The following is a 17,646-nucleotide window of genomic DNA, read 5'->3' as shown; positions in this document are numbered from 1 at the left end:
TCAAATAATGGTTTAAAATGTTCCATTTTAGAGCACACTTTTTTAGAAAAATGGGTAAAAAGCCAAACAGTTTGTAATTCGTTTTGTAGGGTAACTCATGAGAACATCCAATAGATGCAAGTCACCAACAGTGCACAGGAGAATTTCTCCAACACATTTTCATGAGGCGTTTGCCCACAATATGTGCCAGTATAAAACATGTTCGCATTGGCTGTGCCCATACATTTCCATGCTGACTGCACCATTATCCCCTAGTATTCCCATATAAGAACATACCCATGTTTGCGCATAAAGCCAGTAATGATTCTATAAGAAAACATGTCCATGTTTTTTCTGACAAGATATGGCATTTGTCACGTTATATTGAGACCACCCTTAACTTGGGGAGTTCCTTCCCACCCCCAATCGAGGAGCCCTGCAATACTCGCAAACATTTTTTTGCTCTCACCTTACTGAAAACTCATATAGAGTAACATAAATCTCCCCCCCAGTGCCCACAGCGAGCCAAGAACCAGGCCAGGTTATTGGAAATATATTTGTATTTATTTGGAGGATAGGTGATAGAAGTCACACTAAAACGCCACACGCCACTTAATTGTGGCTCACAATTATGATTTCACCCACACTTTTGGTTTAAAATAAACAAAGGGTGATTTAGTGGTTTGTTTTCAGACCCCCCCCTCACTGAAACATCTGTGTTGGGTTAGTTGGACAATAGAAATGTGGATAATTTGAGAATTTTGGATTTTAGACCGCCCTCCACTTAAATGTCTGGGGAAGTTGAACAGAAAGATTGCCCAATTAAATTACAGGTTACTGTTTTCAGCGCACCCTGGGAATGAGCTTTGTTAATTTCGAATTTTAAGAAAAATCATCTTGTGGTGTTCCGTCAAATGGGGAATGAATTAAATTAATATTTGTAGTCAAATAAGCTAAGGAGCTACACAGTCCCCCCACCACCCCACCCCCCACTATAAAGGGAAAGGATTTAAGGCAAGCTGATTTCCCCACATTTGGTTTAAATTGGCTCACTTCTACTTACATTGAAAGCCTCTGTTTAGAGTTTAATAAAAGCCAGCTGCATTTCAAGACCCTCTGGGAGGACAGGGCAAGGGTCTGGTCACTCCACTCTTAAGGATGGTCCCCAGCTCTTCACCATAGGACCCAGTCAGATTTTAGGCCTTCCCAGCAATAGACCACTCCAACCAGATTCAATTTCAGCAGCATCTCCTTTTGGCATTCCCTTGCAGCTGCCAGATGGTAATTTTCATCAGCTCTCTCTTTTCCTCATAGTGCATCCACTTTATATACCCATGATGACACCATCAATATTTCAATACTGTGTGATGCCCTGCAAGAATTCTCACAACCAGGATTGGACAGTTACCCTTCTCTCTACCCCCAAGTCCAGCTTCTCTCTAAGGATTATCTTAGGAGTTTGGAGCAGACATATGGCAACTTCCATTTGAAAACCCCTTTTGGCAAATATCTAGTTATGTGTCAAAAACTTTAGAATGTACTAGTAACTACCATAATATATATTTATTTTTAGCTTCAGCAAATCATGGGGAATTTAATAAAACAACAGCCGGGTCCACACCAACTTGGGTCCTTCCTCTCCTCGATTTTTCTCTCTACCTGTGGTGTTCACCAGGGGTCTAATCTTTCTCTTTGGCTGTTCAAACAATACCTGGCAGCTCTTGCCTACTGCATAGCTGCTCTCTGTTCCAACTTTCAGTGCTATGCAGATGACACTCAGCTCACTTTCAGGCTCTCCTCAGCTGCCTCTTCTCCCTCTCTCATCCCAGATTGTCTGTCCGCAATCCAGAAGTGGTGTGCCACCAATGATCTCTGCCTTAATGCCAGTAAGGACGAGATCCTCTTTCTTCAGCTCATCAGCACTTTCCTTTCCTCTGACTCTCTGGCCGCCCACTCTGGGCCATCTTCCTGCTCCTACCTGTGAGGCTAAGAACCTCGGGTCATCTTCAACGCCACACTCAAGCACCTGAAGACCTTCCTCTTAGCTTCAGCCTTCTCTCTCCCTCGCCCCTGCTGATCTCCTGCCTGATACATGCACTTGTCACCTGGCAACCCTCTGAATTTGGGCCCAGGTCCCTGCCTGTCCAGCTGCAAACTTGCACTGTCTCTTGGCACCCCCTGCACTTGTGGTCTGTATCTGTAACCCTACAGTCCCCTCTCCTGCACGTATTAGGCACTTGTCTGGACTTCTAACACTAGCATTTGCCACCCGTTGGCTGCACTACTTGTTGTTTCCTGATTCCCCTGCACTAGTCCATCCTCCCACCCCACCCCTCTCCCCCTGTCACTCCTCCCCTCCCCACTCCCCTGCACTTGCTTGATCTAAATGTCACTTGGCCTAGTACGATTGTTGTTTTTGTCCTTCCTCTGTTTCCCCTCCCTTGCTTTGACATGCCTTGAAACACTTGTGTGTAGGCACGTTATAAATGCCATGTCATATCACCATGTTGCACGGCCATTTGGTAATTGTCAACCATTTTTACAAAAAGCATAATCGTTAGGAACATGCAATTTATTCCCCACATTCCTAGTTTTAACCTCCAACAGTTTGTCAACTCTCAAAATTTCAAACATGTTCAGAGCAGCCAGGAGAACACCCTTTAGCTGGTCATTACAATTCCCCAAGTAGCAGGTGGAATGAATCTAAAAAATTAAACATACATGTAATCAGTACGAAATGTGGTGCAGATTGTTGGAACGGTGTGGAGTAGTATAAGCAACAAACGAGCAGATTTCCTGCTTTATATCTAGATAGAGATATTGGCTCCTATTTCAGTACCTCCCACACTGCCACATTGTTCTAAATCTTCCTGGGATCACTCAGAAATCAACACTGTTCTAGTGGAAGATATGATGAACTCTGAGGAGCATGTTTCTATTTCACAAAGACCGATGGTCGCGTCTCAGCATTTGAAACTAGTGAGTCTGATTAAATTGTGCAATTAACACCTGTTACTACAGCACTTACGAGGACAAGATTCTGGCATGGAGTGCCATGTGAAAATGTTAACTCATCTAAAAGTGTCATATTATATCTAGACTAATGCAACAATTAGTGAATACTTCCCAGTTGGGTCAAGAACCAAACAACCAAAGATTGAAAGCTTCGCCATCAACAAGGAAGCCTCTCATAACTTATGGTAAAGTGTTTGTGCTATCCCTTTAGCCGCGTATGTGCTCCTCTCTGCTAAAAGATGTCAGACCACAATATTTCAAAACACGTGCCACTGTGTAGTAGATCTGACACCCTTCACTTAAAGTAGAACAACATGCAGAATTCACATAGTAATTACTACTGGCTTGGGACAGACTTGCCTTATAACATTTGGGAGGAAACAGAGGAAAACCCAAGCTGAACATTTGACTATTCATCCACTGTCTTTGAAGCCATGATGAAAATAAAAGGAAGCTCCCTTCTAACCACCCACAAATGACTAGCAAAGCCCCTATGACATGGGGTGGTTTCCTAAAATGTCACTGTGGGAGATTAGAGCGGGAGCATGAGTCTGTACTCCAGCGCCAAAACTTGCACCCGTAGGCCATCCCCTCTTACACAGTATCTCGAATTTCCATCAGGTGTGGAGCATGCAATGGTCTATGGGTTGGGGCTGTCAGTCATGCACCCAGGCATTTCCAACAGAAAGCAGTAAGGTTACCTGATTCACATTCACTGTCTTCCAAGCAGAAGCTTGCCTTGTGTCCCTCGGCTACTTTGGTTCCATTGAGGCTCAGCAGATCGTAGTGCGTAAACACCTCCATGCTGTGGTAATGCCTGTGAAGTGAGAGGAGACAAGCTCAATGACCACTCTTCAAACCTTTCTCAAACATGGCCGTCCACAAAACCTTCAAATGATGGCAAAGCTGGGCACCCTTTCTCAATCTCTACTCACACATATTGCCAGGGATTGTCTTATGAACAGTCAGGTTATCGTGGACTCAAAACCTCTGCAGATGGTTACCATCAATTAGTTATGCCTATTATGTCAGAGCTGGACATGGGACCTGGAACCTATGTCAGAACTGGGCATGGGGTCTGAGACCTGTTGCATTCAACTTTTTGAACACAGAAACTTTGCAGCTGTTTGGAAGTGCACAGACCAGAGATTCTTGGGGGGCCTAATATCGCAATTCCTCATCAGCCGAGCTGACCATTTCTCTACCCAGACATTCTGAAGATCCTCCTGGCACTCTAGAGGTCTGGTTGCTATGCTGCCATATCTTGTCACATGTACGCGGGCGGAGACCTATCTGGGAATATAAAGATGGCTGCAATACCCAATTCTACCATGTCGGGCCCATGCTCAGATTCTAGGTAATGATGCTATATAATATGATAAGTCATTTATAACGCGCCTGTACACAAGTGTTTCTGGGCGTGACAAAACATCGAAGGGAGGAAAGAAGGAGGACAAAACAACGATCTTACTAGGCCTTGTGTCATTCAGATCGTGCAAGTGCAGGGATGGTGGAGGGGGATAAGTGCCGGGGGAATGGGAGAGTGCAAAGTAACTAGTAAGTGCAGCCGGGAGTTGGTTCGTTAGTGCAGAGAATCAGGGGGCTGTAGGGTTGCATATGCAGTCCCTTAAATTGTGAGAGACACAGAGGCAGTGCAAGGGCAACCAGTCATGCAGGAGCCTGGTCCCGTATGTTCAGTGGGTGTCCCGGTAACTCGTATGCGCCCAGTACGCAAATTGACTGCATTGTGAGAAGACGACTAACGAACCACGAACAAGAGGAAACGTGTGACGGCAGCATACCACCACTGTTACAGGGACCAGAGGTTTCACCTGGTGATCTGTCCGGGCCATCAGAGCAAATACAGCAGCACCATTGGAAATAGAAAGTTCTACAGATTTGCACTACAGTTCAGCTGTGAAGCTATCTAATCGTCTGAGCATTTAGGATTTGGGCCACCCTTTTTGGACTGCCTCCAAGACATAAGTAGGAGATGATGTCTCCTACTCCCTGTACCCTAAAGTGAGACATAGCATGTACTCAGCGTCTGTCCTGAAGAAGGTTGGGATAAGAAAGGGCTATAGTTTGCAGCCCGAATAACCAACTGAAACACGTGTCGACCAAATACCATCTGTTGTTTAACAGATAGACACATCATTTCAATAAAGGGGTGTACAAATATGTTGTAAATAATATTTGTTACTAGGCTACATAAATGTTGAAACCTATTGGTAATTTGGAGAAATATTATTATGATATGAGTATGAATGATAGAGTGCATGTGTGTGATGGAGAAAATTGAATAGGAGTTGTATTTTATTATGTGATTGAAATGAATATGCTGGAAATGTCGGTTGATCTAATATTATAAAATGATTGCTTTGTATATGGAATACATTGAAATTGCTTGATGTAAACATTTACCAGTCTCTTACCATTCTCAACTTAACGGTCCATGCTTTTGTTTTTGACTTTTGCGCAGCAGAAGGGACATTAGCAAGGAAGAGGAAGAGCGAAAGCGAAAGCAAAAAGGACGGTCTTAAGTTGCTTCCGGAACCTTAGTGGTCTAGGTATGAACACAATACCTAGACCGCTTCAATGGGATTGGAATAAGGGTAATATCAGATGCCATTGAAACTGTTGAGTGCCCGCCACTACAGGACTCCAGAGTGCTGGGACCAAGGATCATCAACGGCAAACCTTATTTCATTTCAGATTTCCCTTGGGCTCGTAAGGTGCACCACCACGCTCATGGGGTTATGATATCAGTCTTCGATAGTGGTCTGAAGTGTTGCTCAAGTGTATTGTTATCATTTAGGTGTGTGTGATGATAGGTATACATTTCTGGTGCATATGGGGTGCTAGTAAGGAGCACAACTGGAACAGAGTGGTGGGGTATTGAAGACCACCTTAGTTTGGGCAGATGTAGGAAGACATTGCTGGGCTGCCCTACAGACTCATCCTTTTAAGTGGTTTGGGTCACTGAAAGTCCTATATTAATCTCCCTTAATGTAGACCGAGAGAAAGAGTTTGGTGGGGACGGGCAGAGTGGTTAAGGCGGGAAGTGCTTGGTATTGCCCACTGCCATTGTAGCGACCAGGCACTGTATACACGATACACATTTTTATTAATTATCTGGGTCCGAAGTACCTTTTTTCACCTTGATCTTGAAGGGGCACTAAAACTGTTCAAAACCTACCCCTGCCGTTGCCTGACACTATGTCACCCATCATTGGAGAAGCTGTGCACTGGGTGATCGTCTTCACAAGTTCTTGCTAGTGAGATTAATTATGTGGTACACAGTGGATGAAACTGTCTTTTTGTACATCTTTAAATTGTAGTGCTAATGCTAAGGGCTGTCACAAGATGTGGTGAGGCCCGGGGCAAAACAATTGGTGAGGCCCTCTTATGATTTTTTATAGTGGGCCAGCTGCGGCACCCCCGCCAATAGGAGACTCGAGAAATCTCCCCTTGGGTTTGTGTGGAGGAACCCAAATATGGTTTATTTCTACAACTGCAAATCATCAACTACAGCAAAGTTAGATTTCTCTACTGAAGAAAGGTTTATGTCAGACCAGCATTTGTATCATATGCATAAATATATATATATAAGATGGCGTGACGGCATGTGGTGCATGAGGCCAGCATTAAGGAGCACCCTGTCCCTGAGTGCACATTAAAAACACACTCAGATAAGATGATGTACAGTGGAGACTAGTGAATTTATGAACTGAAGAGGCTTAAATGTTTAAGCCAATTATGCAGGATCTGCAGAGCACAGGGAGGGAGTCCAAACCAAGCAAGGGTTGCTTGAGGGGGTTTCTCACTCCCAAGAAAATGTTTGAAACATTGGGTTAGAATTATGCATTTTACAGCACTTTCTTTGCAAAATTGTATAGAAATCCATACAGTTTGTAATTGGTTTTGTATGGTAGCACATGGAAAAACCCAATAGTTGCAAGTCATCAACCGTGCACAATTTCATGCCGCCTTTGAACACAACATATATTAGTACAGAAATATATTCATGCTTGTTGTTCCCATGTATGTCCATGCAGGCTGCACCCATATATGCCATTATTAACATGTGCGGACTCCCAGCCTGTAAAAAAGCCATGCCACAGAAAATATGTTGAGGCTGACTGTGCCCCATAAGTGTTATTACTGCTTAGACTGGCCTAAATTCAAGGTGGGCCAGTTTAGCCAAATACTATGTTTGCTTTAACGTTGATGTATGGTCCTGTGCATCAAGAGTAAAGAAAAACAAGCATTGGCAATCCTAACAGTTTGGGCTTTCGTGTAGGAATGGGAAAGGCACTGCTGTATTGGTATTCACTAACCATTGATGTTAGCAGGTGCAAAATTGTTTGAGTACCTGAACATCTAACAACAGTGCCTGGCAAATGCCTAATACCTATATACAAGCCAAAACCGTTGGCTTTGCCAGTGTTTGTTTTTAACAGGACTTCAGTAAAAGACACGCACAGTGCTTTTAAATAGAGTGACTGAAGGAAGACCTGGTCAAGACATTTGCATTACACTGGCACTGTGCTTACATCTCCAACTAAGTCATTAACTCTCAGAAGACTCCTTAAAGAAAACACTCACAGACACTGTGAGGGCAAAGTTTGATGGCAAGGCTTGATTAAAGCTAGCTCAAAGAGTTCTAATAAAGAAGTGTTTTGGGTGGGAAGGGCAGGAACTGGGTGTGAATTGCCACAGGGATTAGCATGGCCATGAAAAGTCATTGGATGGACAAATAACTAAACAACATCTACAAGCGTTGTGTCCTTCCTCATCTGCCATTTCTCCCTATCTGTTCTCAATGCTGTCATCGGGACTGGAATTTGGCAAAATATTACTCACAGGATCTTAGATCCAGCTCTACAATCCTGGGAAATCTATGTGCACTATACGTTTATTTTAGAATGCTGTGGTGTGTTCATGCTTTAAACTATGTTGGGCAGGGCTTTGAACTGTGGTCATTAGGTTCGAAGGTGGGGCACTTCCCCCCAAGACCACTAGAAGGTCTGAGCAGGAGCCCTTGTGAAATCCCTTGTTAATGTTGCACTGTACTGGAAATATTGAAGTGCATTTTTTAGGTTTAAAAGTGGTGCAGATTTTGAACTTTGCTGATGATAAATCCTCTAAGGGGAAGAGGTAAATGTTATTATATGGCATACGTCATTTATAACAAGCCTGTACACAAGTGTTTCTAGGCGTGAAAAGACAAGGGAAGACAAAGGGAGGACAATACAAATGATCTTACTAGGCCTTGTCACATTCAGATCGTGCAAGTGCGACGGCGCTAGAGTGCAGGGGGTATCTAGAGGGAGTAGTGCCAGGGAGCGGGAGGGGAATGGGGAGTGGAGTCGAAGATGACACCAAGGTTTTTTGCGTCACAGGAAGGCAAAGGAAGAGGGCCCAAGGAGGGTGGCCAGAATGAGAGGGGGAAAGCCGGCGCAGGGGTCACAATGAGAAGGATCTCAGTCTTACTGGCATTATGTTCATGGGAGTGATTACCTTACCTGCCTTACACCCTCCTAATCCTACCGTCGTTGTCCTTTCACTGCGGTAGGACGGATGCCACAGTAAAAAAAAGTCTATTTCCACCACTATTTGTTCGCTAAAGCAATAGTTTTGGCTTATTGGTGGCACACCTAATAACGCAAACAAAAGTAATGCCATGCATTGGAGCAACACATTTGAGCAGATCGGGCTCTAGCCCCCTCCTGAAATGTTGGGGTTTGGTGGCTCGACCTGGCTGCATGGGCGGCGCCAGCCCTTGGCTGGGGAGGGTTGAAGCCCTCCCACTTTGAGGCAGATGGCCTCTTTTAATGTGTCACCAGCACGTAGCACTCATTAAGGAGCAGCATCAGCATCAAACATGCAGAGCACAAAAGCCTATTCACGCGATATCAACAGACTCACTTTGGTAAAGCCAAAGTCTTAACTTCTGTTCTCAGCTTTTAGAGGGCCCACCTCTCCCGAGACTAGCATAGCATTATGAAAGTAAAAAACCTCTGAATTGGGGTGAAAGTTGTGACAATGGCCAAAGGGAAGGTGCAATAGCTATTCAGCTTCCTAGATGGGCTCAGGGAATTGGGAAGGACGTGGGAGAAGGGCTGGCGGAAGATATGTCAGGGCTGGTGGGGATCCATTTCTTTTTGATGTTTGTGGGGCACCCCTTACATTATAGATTGGAAAAATAGACCAAGGCACCTGTGGAGTGCTTAAATCAATAATAAAGTCAAAATAATGCAGCAAGGTGGTTAAACCCTGCAGATTATCAGTAGGTTTCTGTGTCATAATACTGCCAACATGGGGGCAGCTGCTTGGGGGCCCATATCAACTGTAAAAGCTGAAAGGCCTAGATGCCCTCCCTCAGTGGGGAGACCGACAGTGCAATGGGTTTAATGGCCCCACTCACTATCCGCTTTCAGAACTGTCATCCAGCTCCTGCCGGGCTATCCAACTGAGCCGTGGTCACACGCAACAGGACACAGGTGTTAATCAGTGCCTAGGATTCACTGTTAAGAAAGGCCCTGCAATTACTAACATAATACATTTAGCTGTTAGCACCCGCATTCATATACGTAGCTATTTAGGTAATTGAAATTGTGATGTGGGTGTAGCACTTGTATACCAGGGGAGTGTTTAGAAGGGAAATGGTGATATGAGACATCTCATTGTCACTGGCAGTAGTCCTTGAGTGCGGGGTTTCAGAAATGAAGGATGCAGCTGCTTTAACATTGAAGTAGTTAAGAGATTTTGGCAGTAGTGGACAGTTGAGGTTAGGCGCCCTGCCCAGAGTTGGGGTGTGTTATCGGGCTGCAAATGGGAGCAAGTTGTAGTTACCCTGCCAAGGTAGCTACGTCAGCGAAAGTGTTAAGAATGGGTTTGCTACCATGAATTGCGCACACAAACACGGTTGTTAGAGCTCATTGAGCATTATTTAATACAAATCAAAAACAGCCGACACGTGTTTCGAGCTCCAATGCTTTTTTTCCGGGCTGCAAAGTCATATTCATGATTTTTTGCAAATGTACATATCAACTGATCATATGTATCAAACACAATATAACAAAGCCAACAGGCCCAAACAGCAAGAGGGGGTGGGGGCGGTCAGTGGCCGGAAAAAATAATAGTAATCCAACACAAAAAATCCAATATGCATTGACAAAAAATAATAATCAATAGTTAAAACTATACATATTGATAAAAAAGATATTCATGAAAAGGATATGATATGTTGGCAATATGGTTAGCCATCCATAGAAGAAAGTAAGCGCACCTAGTGAGGGGAAACAAAAGGTAAAATTAATCAACAATTTATTGGAGTAAGAGTATTTTGTTTAATACATATAATCAGGTTAAATATGTACATTTACAAAAATTATGGATATGACTTTGTAGCCTGGAAAAAGAGCGTTGAAGCTCAAAACACGTGTCGGCTGTTTTTGATTTGTATTAAATAATGCTCAATGAGCTCTAACAACCGTGTTTGTGTGCGCAATTCATGGTAGCAAACCCATTCTTAACGCTTTAACATTGAAGCTTCACCAGAATAGTCTCATTTGAATGTGGAAAGATGTTAGATACCCTCACAGTAAGTTTGCCCCTCTCCCAACATCTGAAGTCCCAACCCACCCCCCGAATGTTTAGCCTAGGTGCACCTCTGATGCAGTGACCCCATTACTTTATTATGTGGCCCGCACACACACTCATATACCACACTTTCATAGATGCACTCATCCACCCGTCACACAACTCCTTACATACATGCATACACAAAAGCCAAACACAGAGTTGACTCCAACATAAACACCAACATGCACGCATGCATTCATACACATATACATACTCATTTAATAAAAAATAAAAAAAACACTAATCTTACCTCCATGCACCTTTGAAAAGCGGATGGCCCTCCCATCACTCCGACACATAGAGATGCTGCTGACTGATAGGAGATAACTCCTCTCCTATCAGTCAGCGTGTTCACGCTGAGCAACGTGAGCACACTGACTGACAGGACAGGCATCGTCTCTTGTCATTCAGCATGTCCACGTTGTCAGCTGAATAACGGGAGTCAGCAGAGCTCACTTCTGAGCCCTGCTGTCTCCCATTATTTTGCTGTTTGTTGCAGTGCTTCGCAATAAACAGCAAAATCATTGTTGGTGCAGGGAGCAGACAGCACAGTCTCCCGTGTGAATAAAGAACACTGAGGACTGTGCTGTCTTCTTTCTACTCAGGAGAGGGGGCCGCGAGGCCCCTGACAAGCACGAGGCCCAGGGAAGTTTGCCCCTCCTGCCCCCCCCCCCCCCTCGTGACGGCCCTGCTAATGCTTGTCTCGGGAAGATAGCTCACCGGCAATGTGCTCGCCTTGGAAGCAAGACGCCACGAAGCAACACAGGTTCGATCCCCGGATCCGCACTTATAAAACCTCAGGGTATTAAGCGCATTATAAATAACCTATCATATCATATCATACTGGTCATGAAGAACCCAGGATTTTGAGCGTTTGAAACTAAACTCTTGCATAGTAGCCAACTAAGCGCACCACCGAATTCCAGTGTGCATCAACCCGCTCGTGATAGCGGTGGGGTTGTTTAAGCTGCATGCTCATTCGTTCACTGACCTCCTGGCCAGAGCATATCAGGGAACCACAGTGTGCCCTCTGGAACCTGCATTGGAAGCCACCAACACCATTCACACAGGGCTCCACGCAGGCTGCAGGATGGAGGCGCAAGGTGTGATGCCTGTGTGCCCCATGAGTACTGTGGAGGTGAAAGGATGGCTTAGAAACCTGCCACCTTCCGGTGCAGGATTCTGGAAGCAAGAGCACGTCCTAAGGTGTGCAATAAAGCACGTTACTAAACACCTGGGGTGCAGAGCGCGGCTCATTCCCTTTGATGAGAAGGCCTCTTCCCTAAGGGCACGTGGAAACATCAAGACTCCGCTCGACTTTAATACTATCAACACAGGCCCAGAGAAGTAGTGACGTGTGCCAGAGTTTAAAAGAGCTCACAATTGGTTGTGTTGGTCACTCACATCGATTGGCTCTGGTGTAGTGATGTCAAGTAATAAAATGTGGTTGCCCAAGGCTTTCCAAACACAATGTTCTGACGTTGGATGGCCTATGCCTACTCCTCGATAGGCGTATCATTACTTACACATGCAGTCAGAGGGCAGGTTTCGGTGCCTCGAAGGGCAAATAGCTACTCATGGGGCACTTGTCAATACCATTTCACTACTTTGCGGGGCAGTTCGGGGTCTAAAAGGCTCCCCGCCCCTCCCCCAGCTCTGCCACTACACACAATCCATTTACCCATCAACTTACTGGCTTTTGGTCTTTATTACTGAACCAGTGTCCTTTTTGGAAAGCAATGTGGTAGACATTAAAAGAAAAATCTTGAGCAGGGCCTTTCAAACCTGACTACAGTCTGCCCGCTTTAGGCCCGGCTCAAATGCCGACTAGCGATAACGGAAGCGGCCCAGAGCTAAAGTCGAGGGTACTCATGGTGGATGCAGTCCACACACTTTTTTCAGAGGGTGGTCTCAGTTCCCCCCCACCTAAAATGAGAAACACTGAATGCCCTCTTTGAATTTATGAATGAAAGCGTAGTCCTCAGATTTTCAGGCCAGACACTTCACCGCTGCACTATATCACCTGATGAAAAATAACCAACAACTAAAGGTGAAATGTCCGATTTCGGTACCGCAAGTCCATATGTTCTTGGAGTTCAAAACATTCGCACCTTTTAACGTTTTGAAAAAAAACTATTAGAAGAAAATATCCTCTCTCTTGGTTTTGTGTGTGTGTAGATCTTATGAAAGGCAAATGCCATTCGTCCTGTGCAATTTGGGTGCTTATGCAAAGCCAATTGAATTAAATGTGCATATTTCACCTTGATATGCTAATTTCCGGCGACGTCACATCTCATTGCGTTTGTTGATGAGTCCCCCCACTTGAATTTTTAGTACTTGACCCCTGCGGATGCCCAACTATTCCAGTCAGCATTTCCTAACTCGAAACAGGTCTTCTGTTTCTTATTGGTCAACCCTTGATTAATGGACGGAAATGTGGCACTGCTGCCCCACGATAAGGTAAATGTCAAGCCAATGGGACGTCAATCTACCAAGGAACCGGCAGGACCGACAAACCTGATGGTGAATTGGTGAATGTGCTTCTCATACCTGGGTCACACACCTCTCAGTGTGGCCAAGGGATACCTCTACTCGCACATGTATGACCAGTGGGACATTATTCCCCCAGAAAGGGCTCTGTACGCGGCCACGTTCATTGCCTTCTCCGTTTTTCTTTTAATATTATGGTCACGCTGCTTATCAGGCCCAGGACTCTGGGCAGTCATTCGGGCCAGTAATGAGGTGGTACTGCCGTCCTCTTTCTAGGTTCATGGCAACTCACCATTGCAACATGGCGCCTCCCCATTACAATGAATACACATGGATCCTGCCTGCCTTTTACAGGTGTGAAAAGAAGGTGCAAAGGCATAAGGAGTCAAGTCTTTCTTCCCACGCCGAATTAGATACGGGTGGGGAAGCGGGTTGTTGATCGGCATGGAGCAGGGGAACGTGCAGCGGATTTTATGCTCCATGCTGCCGCCCACTTTATGGAATCCATCGCACAATGGCACGCAAGGTAAAAAAAAACAGGCAGAGTGCTTAGTTCTGCCTGTTTTTATAATCCGTGCCGTTCACTGCCACCATTACAATGAGCCCTGAAGTGTATTCATGTAGGCAGGTGTGATGGACTTGCAGCGCTCAACGCGCCTATGCTGATGTAGAGATTGCTGTGCCAGAGTAAAAGGGGCGGATCGGCAGAGGGTGAGTGATGTAGCAAGGGGGAGAGTCAAAGTAAGATGGTGGACTGGGCGTGGCGAGACCAGGGTGTACAATTCGGCAGAAAGACGGCCTGGAAGACAAAAGGAGCCAAAGGCCTCATTACGACCGGGGCGGTAAGGAATTACCGGTACCGGTAAGGGCACCGGTACCGGTAATCCCTTACCGCCCTATTACAAGTTCCCTTTGCGGGTCCTCCCTTAACACCTGGTTTTACCAGGCGTTAAGCACGGGACCCGCAAAGGGACTTTGGTGCTAATAACGGTACCGCATTTTGCGGTACCGTTATTAGCGCCTTCCCCATTCCCATTGAGCCCTATGGGGGATCAAATGGGAATGGGGAAGGGCCCTGGTGAATAGGGAATTACCGCCCCCGCCAACCTTGGAATGGGGCGGTAATAGCTCCATTCACCAGGGCGGAGTGAGTGAGGTTTTGGAGGCAGCCATGGCGCTAATAGCGCCATGGTTACCTCCAACCTCGTAATGACCCCCAAAGTGACACATCACAACCTCACTGTCGCTGTTAGTTGCCAGCTGCTGTTATGCGGAAAACCTTGAGTCCAAAGAGGAGAAAATGTTATCAACTGCCTTTTTTTTTTTTTAAATGCACAAAGATTAAATGCTTCCCATTTGGTTGGAGGTGCTGGAATAGCGAATGTCCTGTTTTTGTGGAAAGGGGACCGTGAGCTGTGTTTTATACACTGATAGCTGCCAGAAGCACATTGGGCCTCATTACGGGTCCGGCAATAACCCTGCCGGTGCTACCGGTGGGTTGCCACCGGACCCATAATAATTTACTGGTGCCTGACTTCCCGGTGCCACCGAGTTATTACAAGTCCGGCAGCCAGGAAGTCAGGCGCAGGTACATTTGTTAATCCTCATTCCTGACTCTATGAGAGTGGGGACACAGGAGCGCCATCACCGTTAAAAAGGGTGCCGGTGCTCCCTTGCCAAGTCTGCCTACCATGGCCGCTGCATCCGACAGGGCCCGACCTGTCGGGCACAGCGGCTCCGGCAGGCAGACTTGTAGTTTGCCGGTCTGGAAACAAGGGTTCTGGTGAGCTTATCTGCACCCTTGTTTCCGTACCGGAAAACATGTAATGAGGCCGCTATCTTGCTGGGATGGAAATCTGACCTGCAGGGTGTAAGACTTAAGACTTGATTTCTGACATTTGATTTCATGTCTTCTTTTGTTTAGATTTTTGTATTCTTTTTTATATTTCTTTTTTTATTGTGATTTGGTTTACATAAAACCTTACACAAATTAGAAAAGACACACAAGAAAAACAAAGAGAAAAAACAATCCACATCGACAAATCAGAATCAGAAAAAGACACATATAAATTTCCTATTAAATTCATGCAATTTACAAATTAAGATCAATTTAAACCAAAGCGATGATCAATTAAATATTCTGACCTCACATAAGTCTTGACCATAGTAATTCCATAGCATAATTAGATATGAAACTGTTCAACTCTTTGGAAAAGGAATTAGCACGCATTGCATTCAAAGCCGGGCATTCCAAGATCATGTGTCTTAGAGTTTCAATTGACGAAACAGAATTGCAGAAGCAACAAGTTACCTGAGTTCTTGCCACAGGAACAGACGACCAATGTTTGCTCCTTTCAAAACATTGGTCCTTTCCTTGGCATGAAATTGATTCCGTTTGTTATTAGACTTTTTAAATAACGGATTGATTATATTTAGCAAATTTTAGAAATTTGAAGCCAGGTATATATTTTGATAGATTGAACCCTCAGCTGCCTCTGTTAGGCCACTCCTTGAATCTCACAGGCCACACCTGTTGTGAAAGTTCCTTAGTCTGATAGGACCAACTTCCAACCAAATATTGTTTTTTGATGTTTTACGACTCCACTGGGTTGTTCTTCTCATTTAAAGGACTGAGGGAGACTTCAGGTTTCCCGTAAGATATCAATGTCCTGCAAGTTCTGTCTGTGCGCAGTATTCCTTTGTCCCACATAGAGAACTAGTGACGTGTGCCAGAGTTTAAAAGAGCAGGTACTTGGTTTTGTTGGCCACTCACAATGATTGCATCTAGTGTAGGCTTGTCAATTCTTAAGATGTGCTTGACAAAGGGGCAAGATGTGTGCCAACGTTTTTCCAAACGCAATGCCATGATGTTGGATGCAGTCAGTGGCAGAGGAGGGTTTCTATGCCTCAGGGGGCAAAGGGCTACACATGGGGCACTTGTCAATACCATTTCACTACTTTGTGGGCCGAGCGCGACAGTTCAGGGTCTGGAAGGCCCCCTACACTTCCCAGCTCTGTCACTGCACACACACGATTTATCCATCAACTTATTGGGTTAAGGTCTTTCTTCTTGAATAAGTATCCTTTTTGGAAATCAATGTAGTACACATTAAAAGAGTAATCTTGCGTGGAGCCTTTCAAATCTTATTACAGTCCGCCGGTCCATGTAGTAATGGCAGGCATGTGCCTCACTGTATGAAATGCACGAGTACAGCGGTAACAGAGGTGGACTCACAGAAACATGGAAAGCAGTATTTCCGCAATCTGCATGCTTCTTTTTAAAACCATGGTGCATACCATGGCGGATGAGGGGAGATGGAAAGACAGGGTTTTGTTGACTAGGAGACAGGGTTAGAGGGTAAGAAAACCAGAATACCCACGCAAAAGAGCCCCATAGGGTAGAGGCCCACTGGGAAATCTCCAGAGCTACCTGTAGGCTAGTCCACCACTGATTCCCCCCTCTTTTTGAGTCTGGAAATGGATCATGTAGTGTAGTGGATCATACCACTCTTGCATTACAGGGGGTGAGAAAGTGGGCATCTGAAAGGTTGACTTTTTCTTTCATCTCTAGGAGTCCCCCTAAAGATTTGTTTGACCTTTTTGTACCTCGGCCTCCAGAATGGAGGTCAAATTTCGAGGTATTTCTGGGAGGTATTTGACCTCATAATCAGTCGAACAATGTATTTATAGAGAACCAAATGTGGTACATACCACATACGTGATACGCCCAGGGCTGGGCATTACAAAAATGTTATAAATAAAATACTGCAAAATTTGGTAGGTGGTAAGGAAGACAGCATTTGCAAATAAAACCTCTTACTAAGAAATTCTTAATGGGGGTTGTAGTGTTATAGAAAATACTCTGATATGAACACATTCTGATTCATGTTAGCCATATGGCATTGGCAAAGATTCTATAAAATGTTTTAAATGGACAATGGAAATAGTTGTAAACCTCCCATGCCAATTGAATTGAAAAGAGAGATCCATTCACGTTAAGCGTGTGGCATTTCCCAAGCATGTCCAGTACTTGTCAAGGGTGTAGAAAGGAATGTGGCAGACCCAAGGCATAGAGACAAACTCTCTTTTGTGGCATAACTAGACGAGGCATGGGTTCACAGCCAGGCGGGCAGAATTAGACATCAGCACAGAGGTATGCATGGATTCCAGTAAAGTTGCTTAGAAAAGCAAAACCTGCATATTTTCCACAAGGGAATCGTCTGTCCGCAAATTGCCCGCCCTAAAAATACTGCCAGAGGTTCCTGGTGTTCCTTCACCCTCGCATTTAGCGGCTTTTTCCTGTGTTGTGATGTTTCCTTTAAATAAAACCCGGGGCCAGGAGCTCAGAGAAAAGGACTGGGCTGCAGTGCTGAAAAGGAGGCCTTCTGTGGTAGCCAAGTTATTTACTTTGAAGTTGGCAGCTGAGCGTGGCTTCAACCCAAGAAAATTAGACATTGAGTTGACTCAGTTCCAGAGGTTTCTGCATGGCCGGAATAGGTGTTTATAGTGCAG

The 17,646-nt window shown here is 45.0% G+C and overlaps 1 protein-coding gene across 1 annotated transcript in view; it reads right to left on the bottom strand.

Annotated features, from left to right (window-relative positions):
* LOXL2 (lysyl oxidase like 2) overlaps positions 1-17,646 on the bottom strand; it is a 361,884-nt gene that overhangs the window by 31,157 nt on the left and 313,081 nt on the right. The window contains exon 11 of the mRNA XM_069617615.1: positions 3,696-3,811. Coding sequence (XP_069473716.1) covers positions 3,696-3,811 — 116 coding nt within the window. The remainder of the gene's footprint in view (positions 1-3,695; positions 3,812-17,646) is intronic.

Source organism: Ambystoma mexicanum, chromosome 10 (assembly GCF_040938575.1).
Source record: "Ambystoma mexicanum isolate Mex_15411 chromosome 10, UKY_AmexF1_1, whole genome shotgun sequence".
In the NCBI taxonomy this organism is placed as follows: Eukaryota; Metazoa; Chordata; class Amphibia; order Caudata; family Ambystomatidae; genus Ambystoma; species Ambystoma mexicanum.
Note: the sequence above shows the minus strand (reverse complement) of the source record. Positions and strands in the feature narration are given on the sequence as shown.